Raw genomic sequence first — 18,629 nt, forward strand, 5'->3', positions numbered from 1 at the left:
GTCTTCTTCAGGGCCATAAAACTACCCCAGAGGGAAGATTTATGGCAAGTTTACTGGAAATAAGCTCCCCAAGAGGAAATTCATGGCAGCCTCATTTCCCAGAAAGTGTTAGTCGCATGGAATTCTCCAGGCAAGAATACTGGAGTGGGTTGCATGCCCTCCTCCCGGGGATCTTCCCAACCCAGGGATCGAACCCACGTCTCTTGTGTCTCCTGCACTGGCGGGCGGGTTCTTTACCACTAGCGCCACCAGGGAAGGCCCATTTCCCAGGAGTTGCAGCTTTCAGTCAGATAAGGCAGCTCCACGATTTCTTACTGCCTCTGCTGACTCTCACATGTTTTGAGCCTCTAAATACTCTTCGTACCAGCTCTGCAGTTCTGGCTAGCTCCCCGCAGCGTCTGAGACCTGAAAGTTAAGTAGGAGGAAGCCAGGCACAGATGTCCCCAAGCAGAGGTCATGGGCCCCCCAGGGGCTGGCTGAGACACCGAGCAACCGTTGGGGAAGTGTAGACTGTGGACCTGACGCTGCATCCCGGTTCTAAAACCCTCTGTATTTTCCTCTGAAAAAAAGATGAAAATAAGGTTGAGAGCCAGCGTGTCTAGGTTGGACCTGACTGCCCATTAGTGATGTGGTCTCGAGGACCTCATTTAATGTCTCTGAGCCCCAGCTTCTCACCTGCACACTGGGAGGGGGGTGGGGGCGGGGTAATAGGATAAACTCAGAGCATCCTGTGGGGTCATCTGAGCCCCTGTCTAACAAGGTGGCCAGTGGGCACCGGGTAAGAGCAAGTGGAATCCAAAGTCTTTAGCTTTATGTCATGTATCTTTGGGATCAAGTGCCCGAAGCAGGCACAAGTGAGGACTGGATGAGCAAGGCATGCCGGAGAGGGAGCGGGCGCAGCTTGGGTACTTCGGAGGAGCAGCACCTCCAAAGGCAAGGTAAATATTAATAATAATCTATTTAATTAATAATAATTAAAATTACAAGGAAAATCTATTAATGATCCGACTGCTGGGAATATTTGGTTGCATGGCGCCCCCTGCTGGTGAGCTTCTAAACTGCAGGCACCGGTCACCTCAGTCCTTGTCACCAGCTTCAGGAAACACACCCACAGTCACAGCAGCCTGGGCGCTAAACCTGGGGTTTGCTTCTAGTAGCAGGTTATCGAACTTTCAGTCATTTTACCTACACCTTTTATTTAAAAAATAGTTTCACATAAATATAGACAGTACTTACTACAGGCCAGGTACTGTTTTAAGTACCAAGTAGTTCTGTGAGTGAAAAAGTTGGTTTAAAACTCAACATTCAGAAAACTAAGATCATGGCATCCGGTCCCATCACTTCATGGCAAATAGATGGGGAAACAATGGAAACAATGACAGACTTTACTTTTGGGGGCCCCAAAATCACTGCAGATGGTGACTGCAGCCATGAAATTAAAAGACTCTTGCTCCTTGGAAGAAAGTTATGACCAACTTAGCATATTAGAAAGCAGAGACATTACTTTGCCAACAAAGGTCCGTCTAGTCAAGGCTATGGTTTTTCCAGTGGTCATGTACGGATGTGAGAGTTGGACTGTGAAGAAAGCTGAGCATCAAAGAATTGATGCTTTTGAACTGTGGTGTTGGAGAAGACTCTTGAGAGTCCCTTGGACTGCAAGGAGATCCAACCAGTCCATCCTAAAGGAGATCAGTCCTGGGTGTTCATCGGAAGGACTGATGCTGAAGCTGAAACTCCAGTACTTTGGCCACCTGATGCGAAGAGTAGACTCATTGGGCAAGACCCTGATGCTGGGAAAGATTGAGGCGGGAAAAGAAGGGGGACGACAGAGGATGAGATGGTTGGATGGCATCACTGACGAGACAGACATGAGTTTGAGCAAGCTCCAGGAGTTGGTGAAGGACAGAGCGAAGACTGGCGTGCTGCAGTCCATGGGGTCACAAAAAGGTGGACACAACTAAGCAACTCAACAATAAGAAGAACATGCTATATTGGAGTATAGTTGATTAACATTGCTACGATAGTTTCAGGTGTACAACAAAGTGATTCAGTTTCACACATACACATTATCTATTCTTTTTTTAATTGGAGCACAGTCGCTTTACAATCTTGTGTTGGTTTCTGCTGTACAACAACATGAACCAGTCACATGTATACACATATCCCCTCCCTCTTAAGCCTTTCTCTCATTCCCACTATCCCGCCCCTCTAGGTCTGGTCCCAAGCTCTGAATCCCAGGCTTCCTTCCTAACTACAATACACGGACTCTATTGAGTCTATGTTCTAGGTCCTGGGATCTTTCCTTGCCCCGTGAAGCTAGTTTCTGATCCTGGCTTAGGAAGCAGAAGCTCATGTTTCTCTGCTTTGCACCAACAGATTATAAATTTTGTGAGCAACATGTGACCATCTGATATAGAAGAGAATGAGGAAACTAGGAGAAACTTGTGTATTAAAAAATACTACTACTAATAATTATAGCTGATGCTTAAAATTCTAGGCACTTTAGCCCTGAAACAAGGACCCTGTGAAGGAGTAACCGTTTTTTAAAAATTTTATTGGAGTATAGTTGATTTACAATGTTGTGTTAATTTCAGGTGTACCACATGGTGATTCAGTTGTGTGTCCATATATATAATAATGTATATATTCACACACATATTCATTCTTTTTTTAGATTCTTTCCCCATATATAGTAGGTCCTTGTTGGTTATCTATTCATATATGTATATATATACACACACACATTAATAATAGTGTGTTTATGTTAATCCCAAGCTCCTAATTTATTAAATGCAAACATTTGAGTTTCACAAATGCAGAACTGAGTCACAAAGGGACTTAAATAGCTCACCAAGACCACACAGCTCCTCAGCGAGAAGGCCAGGAAGGAGATTGAAAGTGGGAGCCCACACTCTTAACTCCTGAGCTGATTGCCTGTTCAACTGTTCTTCTTTTTCAAATAGAAGATTTAACATATTGCAGAGAGCTATCCTGAACTTTTGGTTTCTTCCTATGCGTTGATGGCTGTCAGCTGAGTGAATATGGGCGTCCATGATGGGGAGAAAAGAGACGACCAGGTTTGCCCTGTGTTAAGAAGCACTTCTTAGTGAATATCCTCCAGAATAACTTAAGTTGAGACTATTAGCCCATGTTCTTCAAATGTGATGCCATCTCCGGAACACAACACTTCTTCAGATTACACACAGATTGTCTAGACTTTCTGTACCGCTCTGGAATCGTTTTCAGCACTCGTGAAGGGAGAGCTGTCTTGCCCCTAACCTATCGCATCATTTCATACATGAAGTAGATGCCAGCTTTGTTAGTGGAGCCTGGCAGTATCAACACTTTCCATTACAGCGGCGTTTTAGTGGTGATGAAATGGAAAGAGTAATTTCCTGTTGTGTGTTAGATAAATATTTTTAGTGTTTCAAAATTGGGCAGGGGGTTGCGGGACAGATCAGACAAATCCATCTCTCCAGTTCAGTGTTTTGAACACCTGCTATGGAAGTTTCTGGAGACTAAAAGGCTGCTTCCCATCTTTATTTTCTTTTTTAAAAGCTGTTTTGAATGTTACAATACTGCTTCTAAGTTTTCGATATTTTTGGCAGGGTGGCATGTGGGATCTGATGCTGAAGCTGAAACTCCAACACTTTGGCCACCTGATGCAAAAAGCTGACTCATTGGAAAAGACCCTGATGCTGGGAAAGATTGAAGGTGGGAGGAGAAGCAGACGACAGAGGATGAGATGGTTGAATGGCATCACCGACTCAACGGACATGAGTTTGAGTAAACTCTGGGAGTTGGTGATAGACAGGGAGGCCTGGCATGCTGCAGTCCATGGGGTCACAAAGAGTCGGACACGACTGAGCGACTGAACTGAACTGAACATGGGATCTTATCTGCCCAGCACTGGAAGGGAGTCTCAGTCCCTGGACAGCCATGGGAGTCCCAGGAGTCCCAGCTTTGTTTCTTTTTGATGTCCTGACGGATGTAATAAATGAAGGTACAAACCCGGTGCAAGATGAGGACTTTTAAGACAACATTCGGCATTTTGACCGGATGTCATATAAGTCATCAGGAAAACAAACAAACCACCAGATTTAGATGCTTCATGAGACACCATCTCAGATGAGCAGATTAATTCCAGAGACCAAATTAGACGTGAAATGCTGGTGCAAAAGTATGTCAACCTCGCGGTTCCAAAGGCTACTCAGGTTCGTGGAGAAGTTAAGGCAAGGTCTCAGATTGATTTTGGCCTATTTAAAATTGTTTATATTTTCACAAAATTGTTTATATCTTCAAAATTGTTTATAGTTTCCCTTGTGACTCAGACGGTAAAGCGTCTGCCTACAATGTGGGAGACCGGGGTTCAATCCCTGGGTCGGGAAGATCCTCTGGCGAAGGACATGGCAACCCACTCCAGTACTCTTGCCTGGAAACTCCCAAGGACGGAGGAGCCCGCTGGGCTACAGTTCATGGGGTCGCAAAGAGTCGGAGATGACTGAGCGACTTCACTTCATTTCACTTCTATATCTTCATCATTGTCTTTGACAGTCGAGGTCATTGTCTTAACTTGTTGACAGTAACCTAATAACTGCGATTTAGACATTTTTTTCAAGTGAAAGTTCAATAAGGCCCACGTCTCCCTTGTGAGTTAGAGCATCACCGCCCTTCCGCTCGCGCAGGCCCAGAGGGCGCAACCCGGTCCCTGCGAGATTTGGCCCCTGTCGGCTTCCGTGGCGCCCCCGGTAACTTCCGCCCCTGACGCACCGCCCTGGCAGCGCACTTCCGGCGGCGGCAGCGGCTCGAGCGGCCGGACCAAGATGGTGAGTGACTAAGGGCTTCGGCTGGCCGTGGCGATGGGTGCAGGCGGCCCACGGCGAGAGAAGCCGGCCGCTGCCGGAGGCACCGGGTCCGCCCTCCGCCCCGGTCTCCGGGCGGGGCACGAAGGCTCCTGGGGAGCGTGTTGAGTACCACAGGGGGCCGGCTGGCGTTTCCCCGAGTCCGGGTCTCGGCGCCGGGAGGGCCCCTGGGGCGGCGGGGCGGCTGAGGTTGGCTGGCTTTGTCCCTTTCCAGCCGGGCGCTGCCCCTCGGCGTGGGGAGTTTCGGCCGAAGCCTCTTCGAGTCACCGGGGCGAGCGCCTTGGGGCCGCGCGGCGGAGGCGGCGGTGGGAGCGGGTGGTGGGGGCCGCGCGGCGCGGGGACGGTGGACAGGCGCCTCAGGACGCCCTTCTGACTGGGCGCTCGGAGCGGACGGCCCCTCGGGGCCTCGCTTAGCTCGCGTTGGTTTCTTAGCTCCCGGGTTGAAGCCGCTCTTTGAGGGCGGGGGACGGGGGCGTCTAGGCTCTGCTCTGGGCGCTGCACATACAGAGGACGGGCAAGACTGACCCAGTCTTTGCCTCTTGACACTTGCATTCTCTAGAAGGCAGGTTAAAAAAGAGAGGAAGTAGCATGTGATAGGATGTCGGGGCGGGATGGGGACGGGCGAGTCGCCTTTGCTTGTGGCTGCTTTATGTAAGGGCGGGAGAGGTGGCTGTTTTACACCGGGTGTCAGCGAACCTCAGTGAGGAGGGGAGACCTGAATCCAGTGAGAGAGGAGCCTGTGCAAACATCCGGGAAAGACTGGTCCTGGTAGGACTGGAAGTGCAAAGGGCCTGAGCGGGGAATGTGTTTGGTCTGTATGGTGAGCAGCAGCTAGTCCCACCACAGATTCAAGCAGGTCTTGGAAGGACTTTTTGGCAGCAGTATTCCAGGCCTGGCAAGCACATGGCAAGTACTTTTCCAACATTTGCTCGTTATTCTTGTCAATAGTCCCTGGAGGTTACCAAGGAAGAACCTGAGACAGGGCCTGCGGGTGTGCTGCAGTGACCCATGCAGTAGAGAAGCACAGATACTGGTGTCCAGTGGCCGGGAGTGTGTTGTCTCTCCTACCAGCTTTGTGACAGCTGTCAAGTCACTTAACCTCTCTGAGCCTCGGTTTCCTTATTTGTAGACTAGGGGTAATGATAGTGGCAACTTCAGAGGATCTGTTTGTTTAGTACACCGCTTAGTGTTTAGTATAACACATATAGTTACTTGAGGCTGAGAAACATCATGTAAATGCCCCAGACATGGAGAAGTTTGGGACTGACTTGGGGAAATGTCCTTCAGTGGGGCCAGACCTAGAGGTCATGGGACGGGTAGACAAACCTGGAAAAGGTTAATTGAAGCCAGTTTGGCAAGGGCCAGGCGTGCCAAGCTGGAGAGTTTGGACATTACGCCATAAATGCTAGGGAGTAGTTGAAGGTTTTTGAGGCGATTGAAAGGGTCAGATCTTTGTTGTAGAAGGTACTATCCGAATGGATGAGGGAAGAGACTAGACCTGGAAACCTCAGTTGGGAGACAAGCGGTCCAGTAAGATACGGCGGCCTGGACAAAGCCAGAGATGGGGGGACAGGAGAGGGGAGACCTGATCCAGGGTGGATTTTAAACAGAGATTGGGGGGGTGGGGGACAGAGGGGAGACCTGAACCAAGATGGATTTTGTTTCGGAGCCCAGACTTTTTAACCACCCTGAGGTCCTGACCCTAACATTTCTTATTCAGCATAACGTTGTGTTGGTGAGTAGGTTCTGTGAGTCATGCAGATTCAAAGTGGTTATACATCCGTTACCCACTTTCAGCAACATAGAGGAGCTAATATTATCCCTGCTTTCCAGATAGGACACCAAGGCTCAGAGAGGTGACTTAACTTCCCTGAGGTCACATAGACTATTAGGAATGAAGTCGGAATTCAAACCTGGATGCATTTATTTCCATAGCCTATGTTCTTAGGCGCATTGCAATTCCTCATCTAGAAAGTAGTAATAATGAAACCTACCTTTAAGAATTGTCTGGTGTAAATATGATAGTGAAGGAAAGTGTCTTGTACAGACTTAGGCACGTAATCAACATACCACAGACAGTAGTTGCCCCAGTCACCAGCACGTTTCCTTAGGGGTATAAGGAATTGTTAAAGGCCTGTAACTTGGACGGCTTATAGCAGTAAAACTAATTGTGTTTCCCCAAATTTCTCAGAGCCCTTAATTACCTTCTTCAGAAGAAAGTGCAAAGTTTTAAGAATCTTGCAAATAGGGAAATAGATTCAACCTTAATTCCTTTAGGGAGTTGTTTTGTCTTGATAGTGAAGCTTGTGATTTAACTTACAGGTGCCTATGTGGAAGTGATTTGAGGGGGCTGAGAGGGCTTTCTAATCAAGTAAATTCACTATTGCTTATTTAAAATGCTGTTGTTTCTGAGACCTTACTCTGTGTAAGACATTGTCCGGTACCTGAAGGGTCTGTTTTAAAATCAGAAATTCTCCTGAACTTACTAATACACTAAGTTCTTGATAGCTTAAGGTGATTCAGCTTTTTAAATTGGGAAGAAGGACCTGCCTGAGTGCCCAGACTTTAGATCTGCCACTGAGAGATCTCTCAATGGACCTGCCGTTGAGAGGAAAGTCTCCTGGGTCTTGGTGTGTCCTTAGTAAGGAGTGATTGATAAGTGATTGTTGAATAGGTTAAATTATTTAGCTCTCATCGTGGCCCAATTTCATACTCTTGGTGGCCTCAGCTAGGTAGTTTTATATTAGAAAATGTCCAGCCCTGTACCTTCCCCTCAAGTAGGGATGGTTAGGATCTCAGTCTCATGACACATTGTGCGTGCATGCATGCTAAATCACTTCACTCGTGTCCAGCTCTTTGCGACCCCATGAACTATAGGCTGCCAGAGTCCTCTGTCCACTGGATTTTCCAGGCATTCTCCATGGAGTGGGTTGCCATGGCCTCCAGGGGATCTTCCTGACCCAGGGATCGAAACTGTCTCCTGCATTGGCAGGCAGGCTCTTTACCACTAGCTCCATCTGGGAAGCCCTTATAACATATTACATCTTTTTCTTAATAAAGTTGTCCTTGATTTAAGATGCAGTCTGGCAAGGTGCAGCGCTGATCTACTAATAGCTTTTTGGTAAAAAGAAATTTTGCCACGTTAAATTTACACATTGATTGCAAGGTGTATCTTGAGTTCAGAAATGTTAAAATGAGGGGGAAGTGTTGGTGTCTTAGAATCACAGGAGAATAAGGGTTTTTTGAAGTGATGGTATTCTAAATTTATGTTGTTGTTGCTTAGTCACTAAGTTGTGTCTGACTCTTTGGGACTGTAGCCCACCAGGATCTTCTATCCTTGGGATTTCCCAGGCACGAATACTGGAGGGGGTTGTTATTTCCTTCTCCAGGGGGTCTTCCTGACTTAGGAATCAAACATGCGTCTCCTGCATTACAGGTGGATTCTTTACAACTGAGCCACCAGGGAAACCCCCCTGAATTTATACCTCTGCTTAAATTTTTTTTTTCAGGGTCAAAGTCAGAGTGGTGGTCATGGTCCTGGAGGTGGCAAGAAGGATGACAAGGTAAATAAACATGAAGCCAGATGTCTGTGATGTGAGTAAATTATGGGAAATGTCAGATCTCAGCTGAGAAGTTCTTTGGGAATTCAAATACCCTTTTCATGTTTTACAAAAGATTATTGACCATCAAGTAGATATTAAGGAATTAATAATTTTTAGAGGTATAAAAGTAAAAACATTCCAGAAGTGTTAAATTGTCTGTGATTTTAGTGTTTAATATCCTTAGGTGTGAAAAGTTGTGTCAAATTATTTAACTCCAACTTCTGGCATGTAACTCTTGAATTCTGACTTCTGTTCCTTATTGAATGATCTATTCAGTTCAGTCGCTCAGTAGTGTCCGACTCTTTGTGACCCCATGGACTGCAGCACGCCAGGCTTGCCTGTCCATCACCAATTCCCAGAGATTGTCCAAACTCATGTCCATCGAGTCGGTGATGCCATCCAACCATCTCATCCTCTGTCGTCCCCTTCTCCTCCTGCCTTCAGTCTTTCCCAGCATCAGAGTCTTTTCCAATGAGTCAGCTCTTCGAATCAGGTGGCCAAAGTATTGGAGTTTCAGCTTCAGCATCAGTCCTTCCAGTGAACACCCAGGACTGATCTCCTTTACAATGGACTGGTTGGATCTCCTTGCAGTCCAAGGGACTCTCAAGAGTCTTCTCCAACACCACAGTTTAAAAGCATTAATTCTTCTGCGCTCAGCTTTCTTTATAGTCCAACTCTCACATCCATGCATGACTACTGGAAAATCCATAGCTTTGACTAGACAGACTTTTGTCAGCAGAGTAATGTCTCTGCTGAATGATCTATTAGTGTGTATTATATATTTTTAAAAAAAGATAATTACGTTCACACATAAAAATGGAAAGAATGAAAAACAGATTTTCTTTTTTTTTTTAAGGAGCGTTTTTAATAACATCCTAAAAGACAGGGAAAATTATATCACCTGGAAATAGATGACGGTCCTGCAGAAATACATTTGTGTTTTAATATGATCTCTGTGATTTTGTTTTTTCTATGCTGTTCTGAAAACCCAAGGACAAGAAAAAGAAATATGAACCTCCGGTACCAACTCGAGTTGGGAAAAAGAAGAAGAAGACAAAGGGACCAGATGCTGCCAGCAAACTGCCCCTGGGTAATGACGCGGCTCCAGGTCCCGGGGCGCCGTCTCTGTGTACAGCTTAGAGGGCTGAGTGTGGACAGACAGGAGGTAGCGCGAGGTTGAAGCTCCAGGCCTGTGACTGTGTGTGGCATTCTCTAGGTTGGAGTAGAAGCTATATTTTAGTTCTAACAGTATACAGAGGATAACACTGTCTCACTTCAAGAAAGTCCATTAATTTCCTTTAGATAAGCAGCTTCTCTAGGGTATTAGAGTACAAGGTTAGGGTAGAAAACACAGGTTGAGCTTGGTTACCTTAGAGATACATTTCATGAAAAAATGGAATGCCACTGTATTGGAATTCACAGCATGAGTTTATGCCTGAATGTAAAATTTTTCAAGTCTTCCTGCTAAATAAGGAGTAAGACTCAGAACAGGTGGCAGACTCAGCCCGCCTCTCCACCCCGGGTCTCTCACCCCTCGAGTGTCGTTCACACTCTGCCTCGCGCATCAGGAACTCTGCTTCCCCCTGCTTAAAACGTGCTTCTCCAGTCCTTTCATAGCCGCCTGCATCTCGCCCCTGCAGACTTCAGTTCAGAAACCTCCACCACCCTCATCTGCCACCTAGACCAGGCTCTTCCGACTTAGGTGCAGTAAACTGATTTTTAAAATAGTGCTCAGTTAATAATTGAGTCAGGCAGTTAAAAATGTGCCATTAACCTATTGTAGTGAATCAGGATGTTACTGATAAAGAAAAGGTCATGAGGCCAGCAGAAGAGCATATAAAGTTCAAAACCAGAGTCAAGTTACGGATAATTAGTCTGTGGTAAAGGTGGCATTTCTGTCTGTTCATCCCTCTCTCCTCTGCCTTTAGGCACCTGCTTGCTTAGGGTCACTAACCTGCATTTCTCCGAGACTATCCAACTGAAGTAAAACAGGCTTATTTTAAGTGTTAACTTCTCCTTCTCCAAGGGGAACTGAATTAATTGCAGCCTTCAGGCTCCAAGTATAATAAGACTATTTTTTTAATTACAGTGACACCTCACACTCAGTGCCGGTTAAAATTACTGAAGCTGGAGAGAATTAAAGACTATCTTCTCATGGAGGAAGAATTCATTAGAAATCAGGAGCAAATGAAGCCTTTAGAAGAAAAGCAAGAGGTAAATTGAGAAATTATTATAACTTCTTTTACAAATTGAATTCTATTTAGAACTAAATAGCTGAACCTTTCAGGCTTTAATGAATTATTATTTAGCTGCTTTTTAAAAGCACCAACTGCGTTTAAATCAAGTGAGCCATCAGCTTATCTGCTTTTTCGGTCTAAGCTGCTTTTTCTCCTTGGCCTGCTCTCACGTAGGAGGAAAGGTCGAAGGTGGATGACCTGAGGGGGACCCCGATGTCGGTAGGAACCCTGGAGGAGATCATCGATGACAACCACGCCATCGTGTCGACGTCGGTGGGCTCGGAGCACTACGTCAGCATCCTCTCGTTTGTAGACAAGGACCTGCTGGAGCCCGGCTGCTCGGTCCTGCTCAACCACAAGGTCAGGTGGCGGTCTCAGAAAGCCCCTCGAGCGCTGTCTCCTTCCTCTTAGTCTGTCCACCTGTCCCGTGGACGCCGACCCCCGGAGCGCTCCTGAGGGCAGAGAAGGATTCTGTGGTTGCCACCTCTGTGTAAACAGGCGGTGCATCTCAGGATCCGGTGTTAAAGCTCCCTGGTTCCTGTCAGGTGCACGCGGTGATCGGGGTGCTGATGGACGACACGGATCCCTTGGTCACGGTGATGAAGGTGGAAAAGGCGCCCCAGGAGACCTATGCTGATATTGGGGGGCTGGACAACCAAATCCAGGAAATCAAGGTACGTCTGGGAAGCAGCTCTGGGTCTAGCCCTGTGCTTTCTCACTGTGGGGTGCTGGACGTTGTTCGGCACGCTTCTCCTCTGACTTTGTTTTGGGCTGCGCTGGGCCTTTGCTGCCGTGCCAGGGCTTTTTCTTTAGTTGTGGCAAACGGGGCGCCTCCATGGTGGCGCGTGCATCTCTATGTGGCTTCTCTCGGCGAGGGCCCTGGAACAGGCAGGCCTCAGCAGCTGTGACACATGGGCTTGGCTGCCTTAGCACGTGGACTCTATTGGAGCAGGGATCGAACCTGTGCCCCTGCGTTGGCAGGCAGATTCCTGACCACAGGGCCACCTGGGAAGTCCTGTTTTTTCTTTATTATCAGACCAGTAACTGACTCGGAGCTTGCCAGTGGCAGGATTTTGTGTTGCTAATATTGAGTTCAGTGACAGAAGTAAGAATAAATTATATGATAGTTCTTACTGCCGCTTAATACATTTTATGTGTAACATTTAATGATTATCTGTGTGTGAATTTGTTTCCAATTTGTTGATTCCAGCTGTGGCTACACAAACCCCCAAGTGATGTCTGGGGTAGGGTGGTGGCGTGCACACAGTGCTGGGTCTAGAACGTAGTCCCGGCTCCTGCCACGGTCCTGGGGTGGGGGCACACGGGGGCAGCCCTCTGCAGGCTTTTCATCTGTAGGAAGGGCGTTCGGAGCCATCACAGAGCTCCATGGCGACTCTCAGACAGCTGGAAGACAGCCATCATGTCTTGAGGTGGGTCAGCAGCAGAAAACCTTGCCAGCTGCTGCCTGCAGTTTCACTGAAAAGGGTGAATTTAAGCTTCAAATTCCTTTTGCTCGGGAAGGGCAAATGTTACTGTTAAATGATACTCAAGGCTGACTCTTCCGGGAAATCGGGTGCGGTTAGGAAGACGGGAGGGCGCTGGGAGCCCCCGCGGGACCGAGACCCTCTGCAGTGTGTCCCTGCTGCCGCTGGGAGTCAGACATTGTCTCTGACAAGAACAATAGAAATTTTAGCTTTTTTTTGTTGCAAGTGACATACCCATGATGCCAGTTAATGAATAGGATACATTTCAGTAGGAAAGCCTTTCATTTTTACCAAGTGTTTGTTTTATTTAGGAATCTGTGGAGCTTCCTCTCACTCATCCTGAATATTATGAAGAGATGGGGATCAAGCCCCCCAAGGGGGTCATTCTCTATGGTCCGCCCGGCACAGGTGTGTACTCTGCATTGGTCGCTTTCCAGGCACTGAGCTCGTTTCTTGAGCTGCAGCATTAGCTGGTTATAATCACTTAGCCATTGAGTCAGGGAGCCTCAAATCCTTAGTTTAAAAATGTGCTCTAAGTGACATATTAGACGTTGTGAATAAGCAGCTCCTCTGGAAACACACTTATCACATGAAAGTACATCATGCTGTCTGATAGGTGTGCTAAGAAACTGAACTGTCTCAGGCTCACGATTGTAGACCTCACAGAGTTAGTATGTTAACAACAGTCGTAGGAATCACAGTAGAAAGTAAACACCAGGAGACACCCCCCCAAAAGTGCCTGCTTGGTGTGAATGCATGTCCAGTTCCCCAGCACTCCTGTGGTTTACTCAGATGTGCTACATGTGTATGTTGTAAAATAGTACTTTTCAAGGTTAACAGTAATGTAAGTCTATTGAAAATTGTCTGTAAGAAAAAATAGGAACAGGGTGCTCCACCTTGGCAGCATATTGGCATCCCCTTGGGAGCCTTAGAAAGCGCCGATGCCGGCTCCCTCCCCTGAGGACTCTGAGCAGAGGTGGGGAGCAGAGGTGCGGTGTGGCCCAGGGCTGTAAGAGCGGTCCTGTGCGGCTCAGACCCGCGCACTCTCCCGGGCCATTGGCGACTGAAGGAGTGTCGCGTCGGGTGAATGAACGGATAAAGATGAAAACGCATGTACATATTTGGTCCATTAGGCGCTGGGTTGACCTCAGTGAGTTCAGGGCTTAGTAAATTCACTGCTCTGTAAGCTCCAGAGGAAGGGAGGTCATTTGCGTGAACTGAGCCGTGTCCCCAGGAGGGTCTGTGTGGAGGCCCGCCGCGGGGAGGGACGGGGAGACTGTGCCGAGGCAGGGAGCTCCTCTCGTTCACCGCCCAGGACGGGAGGTTTCAGGAGAGGCCAGCGGCACTCAGGGGTCCCCCTTTTGGTCTCTGTCTGCCGCCCTTAACTACGCCCTCAGGGAGCAGTCCAGCCCTTTCATGAGCATTTGAACCTGCTGCTGGCTGCCCGCCTGAGGAGCTCACTGCCTCACTGGCGCAGAGCTTAGACCTCTGCCCCCCTTCCCACTGGCCCAGGATCCTTTGTGTCCCCGGCCAGCCCCCCTCCCCCACAGGCCCGAGGGTGGGCCTCTCCCAGGTCTCGCCGTCCCAGGGCGGTGGTCTTGCGCTCTCTTCTCAGGGTGGGTACCCTTGCTGACTCTGGTTCTCCACTTCAGAGAGAAGTGTCAGGGCTGTCCTGAGAGCAGTGAGGAGCACCCCACCAGGGCGCTGCACAGACAGGGAAGTCTCGAGCTCCCAGCGGCGCTCAGCTTCGGGCTTCCTCAGGAGCGGGTCCTGGCTCAGCGCCCGGAGCCTGGGCTCGCCCTCAGGTAGCCTTGGGGCTGCAGGCCTGCTCAGGAACCCTCTGTCCTTCAGCCAAACCCAGTGCTCCCGGGTCTGCTTTCCTCACCCATAGTTTTGTAGGAGTTGTTTGGTTCTCTAACCCTGGTTGAATGGGGTCAGGTGAATATTATATGCAACTTTGAGTAACTTGCAATAAAAGTATTTTCTGATGTTATCATGATGATTATTTTTAACTGTCTTCCTAAATTCAAAATATGTATTTTAGGTTTTTTTAAATTTCCTTATCTGCTTTGAGAACATGCTTTTCATAGAGGGATCCACCAATTCTTAATGTTAAAACCTCACTTAAGGTTTTTTTCCCTTTTTCTTTTTCAATCTAAAATAGGTAAAACCTTATTAGCCAAAGCAGTAGCAAACCAAACCTCGGCCACTTTCCTGCGAGTGGTTGGCTCTGAACTTATTCAGAAGTACCTGGGTGATGGCCCCAAACTCGTTCGGGAACTGTTTCGAGTTGCCGAAGAACACGCACCATCCATCGTGTTTATTGATGAAATTGATGCTATTGGGACGAAAAGGTAGACTTTCTCTTCCCTCTTTTGTGTCATTAAGGGGTAGATCGTGCCCCTCTGCTCTGAGAAGGAGGACTGTGGGCAGGCCCGGGAGAGGCTGCGTGCTGGTTTGCCGAGGTCCCCCCGCGCCGCTCCCCGCGGGTGCCGGGGGGCTCCGCCGTCCCGTGCACAGGCAGCAACTCCCCGTCAGTGGATTCGGTCCGTCCACAGCCGTGCCATGAGCACCGGCTCGGAGCCCGGCACCCTTCAAACTCTGGAGACAGCGGTGAAGATGAGTCTCTGCCCCCGAGGAGCTCACACGTGGAGATTGAATAAAAGTGATACAATTTCAGGCATGAAAATGACCACAAAGAAGATACTGTGGTGTTCAGCTTGGGCTCTGGGTGGAGAGACACACGGGTGGAGACAGCCGTGTCTCGAGTGCCTTCACCAGCCGGGCAGGGTCCTCATGCCCCCTGGCTGCTTCTCTCAGGTACGACTCCAACTCGGGCGGGGAGAGGGAGATTCAGCGCACGATGCTGGAGCTGCTGAACCAGCTGGACGGGTTTGACTCGAGGGGAGACGTGAAAGTCATCATGGCCACAAACCGCATAGAGACCCTGGACCCGGCCCTCATCAGACCAGGTCAGTCTTCGCGGGCTCCATCAGGGAGCGTGAATGCGCTGACGTGGTTTTGTATCTCTAAAGGGCACTTTGGGGAGGATGGGTTAACAGGTGATATGTACAAAGGCAAATACTGCCTTGAAGCAACTTACCAAAACTGTGTCCCCTTGAGATAATATTAAGTGGGATTGTGATGTACTCTGTATAGCCCGACCTTTTTAGCCTTGAGACGCTTTTTAAGATTTGGTACAGGACGCTGACTGAGATGACTCATGTGAGGAGACGGAGGCCTCTCTCAGCCAGGGCCGGCCGGGGCACCAAGGCTGTGACTGAAAACCTCGTGTGTCCACAGGCCGCATTGACAGGAAGATCGAGTTCCCCCTGCCCGACGAGAAGACCAAGAAGCGCATCTTCCAGATCCACACGAGCAGGATGACACTGGCCGACGACGTGACCCTGGATGACCTGATCATGGCTAAAGACGACCTCTCTGGTGCCGACATCAAGGTGAGGCGCTGGGCTGGATTTGTACCTGTTTTATCATGTGTTCCCAGACGCTGAGGGGCGGGGTGTGGCAGCGGTGACTGGGCACGGCCTGCTCCCTGCAGGGGCACCTGGGTGACGCTCCGGTTAGGTGGGGGCGCACACAGGCCTGGTCCCGCTGCCTGCACTGAACTGTGTCTCAGTGACATCTATGGAACTAGGCTGGTCTCAGCGGGGGAGTGAGGTGACATTATTTTAAAATCTTAATTTTTTATTTAGAAAAAAATTTTCAAGCCGTCAGAAAAGTTGCAACAATAGTAAACACGCATATACTCATCACCTCCATTTACCAAATGTTACCCTTCTACTTGTTTTTTGTGTGCAGAAATACTCTTTTCCAGATCACTTGAAGTAAATGTGCCGCTGAAGGCCATAACCAGATAGAATCTGCAATGCCAGGATTGTGTTTTTATCGTGTTGCTTGGGTTTTTGTTTTACTTTTGGCAAGTAATTATTGAGAAAGAGAATATATTCGAATATATACTGTCTGAAACTTGTAAACATTTAACCAGAATATATTTTCTCTTAAGACTGTAGGTAAATGAAATGGATGTCACTGTATGTGGCCTCTGGATATCATTTTATCTATTTCTTAGGTTTATTCCCTTTAACGAAAGCAGAGCTTTGAGGATTTATTGACCTGCCAGGCTACACAGCTAGTTAGAGCCTAAGACAGGCCTTTTCCTTAATGAGATACTCTCAGGTTAAGCCACCTCAGGTCCTTTGAGAAAATAATTAGAATGCTTGAAACATTTAAGTTTGAAAAAATCTGTTTGGCCTGGATGCCAACACCAGATTTCCAAATAGTGCTCTCTGAATTGTTAGTATAAAAAGTATTTCCTTCTCTGAATACACTGTTCTTTCATACAGGCAATCTGCACAGAAGCTGGTCTGATGGCCTTGAGAGAGCGCAGAATGAAAGTAACAAATGAAGACTTCAAAAAGTCGAAGGAAAATGTTCTTTATAAAAAACAGGAAGGCACCCCGGAGGGGCTCTATCTGTAGTGGACCAGAGTTGCCTTCCAGGAAAGGCTGGGAAGGTCCCGGCCCCTGGGGCGAGGGTGGGAGGGAGCCGCCTGGGCGCCGTGTGCCGCTGGCCACGGTTGGCAGAGCATCCAGCGTCCCTCCGGAGCACGCGTGTAGGGCCCTGGCGGGCTGCCGGCGTCCCAATAAAGCGTTCTTTCTCTTAACACGGAGTCCTGTCCACACGCTGGGTGCTCCGTGCCGGAGTGGGTGGGCCCAGGAGTGGGGAAGCCTCTGGGGGACCAGAGGCACTGCAGGCCGCGTCCCTGCCGCCCCCGCGGCACAGCTCCGCCGGCGGCGGCTCTAAACAGCAGCCGCTGGCTCGTGAGCACACGGCCGCCCACCTCTGCTGTGGAGGCAACAAGGCTGCGACCCCCCGGCCGGGGCTGCCCCTGGAGGGTCTGGGGCAGGAAGGGAGGACTGGTGCTGCTGAGACGGTTCCCAACGCAGTCTCAGAGGGGCAGCCCCGCGGCGGTCAGCACCCCTCCCTCTCACCAGAGTTCAGAAGCGCCGGCGCCGCCCCTCGCCTGGCTCCCTCCGCCCCGCGCTCTGCTCAGTGCAGCGTCGGAGCCCGAGACCGCCGTGCCCCTAGCTGGTGTCCCTCCGTTTCTAGCCCAGGTTCCACAACGCCTGCTTTTCTGGACGAGCGGCCAAGGAAATTAGTTCTCAGCAGTTCTAGAGAGCATGATTTACGAAGAAGCGCAACGCAGAGAAGTCCACTGTGTTTAAAAAGGGACGTCAGAGAAGACATAGCATTTCCGCTCCGTCGGCTGTCGATCACCGCTCTTGGAAATCGGAACGAGCGCAGCGCGGCTGATGTGGCCGGAAGCGAACGTTCGGCGTCTCAGGCAGAGACGGGTTCCCCACGGAGGAGCAGGCCACGCTCTCTGCACCTGGACCCGGGCCTGCTCCCCTGCAGCGGGGTCCCTGTTTGTTCAGTCCCCTGACAGGGGTCCTCCCTCTTGGAGCCCGATCTGACTCGGCAGGGCCACGGGCCCAGGGTCTCCACGGCACGAACTCCAGGCGACGCTGGCCGCCAAGTCCGTAGGCGAGAGGTCCGCGAGTGGAGCTTCGGGAACAGGAAGGACACGTGTGGTGCAGCTGAGGACCCCAAGGTGGACACGATTCCCTGCTGCTCTGGTCTGAAGAGGGGCAGAGCGGGCTCACCAGCCGCAGGGAGGAGGGCCTGGTGAGTAACCAGACCTCTCTTTCGACAGCAAGAGCCGGGAGACGTGGCAGGATCCCCAAGGATGCCAACAGAAAGAACCTTCAGCCGGGCTGGGCAGGGGAGAGTGGGCCAAAAGGACCCACCCGGAGCATGACGGCTTTGGCGTGATTCTTGTCTGTGCACATACATATTCACACGTATGTGCAAAACAACAGCTTTGTGTCATCTGCACGTGCAAAAACTGTGCAAGAGGTGAGACTGGCAGGAAGACCCTGCAGGGCAGAGGTCTGGGCACACGCGTGCCCGTGTCTCGGGGCTGGTCCCGGCCCCCAGGGCAGACCCCACCCGGCGTCTAGTCCTCCAGCAGCAGCTCCAGCTCCTCCAGCGGCAGGCGCACCCGCAGCTCCTTCTCCGTCATCAGGTCCACGACCTCCTGCATCTCGTCAGGGAAGTACTCCACGGCATCCATGTACAGCGCCTGGGCGGGGTGACACCAGTCAGCGGGCGGCCCCCACCCCCCTCCTGCCCTAACTCAGGGCACCTTAGCGAGCCCCAGGGGGCACCTTAGTGAGCCCCAGGGGGCACAGGGGGGCGCGCAGCCTCTCTCCAAGTTGGGCTGGAAGTTGCTGACACGGCGGTCCCCACCCGTCTGCTCTCTGAGCGTCCCCTGACCCGGCTGCTGCAGGCAGAGTTGAACGTGGGTCCCAACATGCCCGGGGTCTGGGCTGGGCTTTGGCAACTGCTGGGAACCAGCTGTGC

At 49.9% G+C, this 18,629-nt stretch overlaps 2 protein-coding genes across 2 annotated transcripts in view; one reads left to right on the forward strand and one right to left on the reverse strand.

The window, feature by feature from the left end:
* Positions 1-4,753: 4,753 nt before the first annotated feature.
* PSMC1 (proteasome 26S subunit, ATPase 1) lies at positions 4,754-16,869 on the forward strand. The gene is made up of 11 exons (XM_043472768.1): positions 4,754-4,826; positions 8,372-8,425; positions 9,458-9,554; positions 10,554-10,678; positions 10,876-11,061; positions 11,247-11,375; positions 12,497-12,593; positions 14,350-14,539; positions 15,006-15,157; positions 15,489-15,643; positions 16,550-16,869. Exons 1-11 carry the CDS (start codon positions 4,824-4,826, stop codon positions 16,682-16,684), a joined length of 1,323 nt encoding a protein of 440 aa, XP_043328703.1. The 5' UTR covers positions 4,754-4,823; the 3' UTR covers positions 16,685-16,869.
* NRDE2 (NRDE-2, necessary for RNA interference, domain containing) overlaps positions 16,822-18,629 on the reverse strand; it is a 44,382-nt gene continuing 42,574 nt past the window's right edge. Inside the window, exon 14 of the mRNA XM_043472767.1 lies at positions 16,822-18,348. Coding sequence (XP_043328702.1) covers positions 18,223-18,348 — 126 coding nt within the window. The 3' untranslated portion in view covers positions 16,822-18,222. The remainder of the gene's footprint in view (positions 18,349-18,629) is intronic.

Source organism: Cervus canadensis, chromosome 6, assembly GCF_019320065.1.
Source record: "Cervus canadensis isolate Bull #8, Minnesota chromosome 6, ASM1932006v1, whole genome shotgun sequence".
Taxonomy (NCBI): Eukaryota; Metazoa; Chordata; class Mammalia; order Artiodactyla; family Cervidae; genus Cervus; species Cervus canadensis.

Excerpts from the sequence above, each read along its gene's own strand:
- PSMC1 (XM_043472768.1), top strand. Across the intron at positions 14,540-15,005 it reads GATGCTATTGGGACGAAAAG|GTACGACTCCAACTCGGGCG; the intron begins GTAGACTTTCTC and ends TGCTTCTCTCAG. Across the intron at positions 15,644-16,549 it reads TCTCTGGTGCCGACATCAAG|GCAATCTGCACAGAAGCTGG; the intron begins GTGAGGCGCTGG and ends TCTTTCATACAG.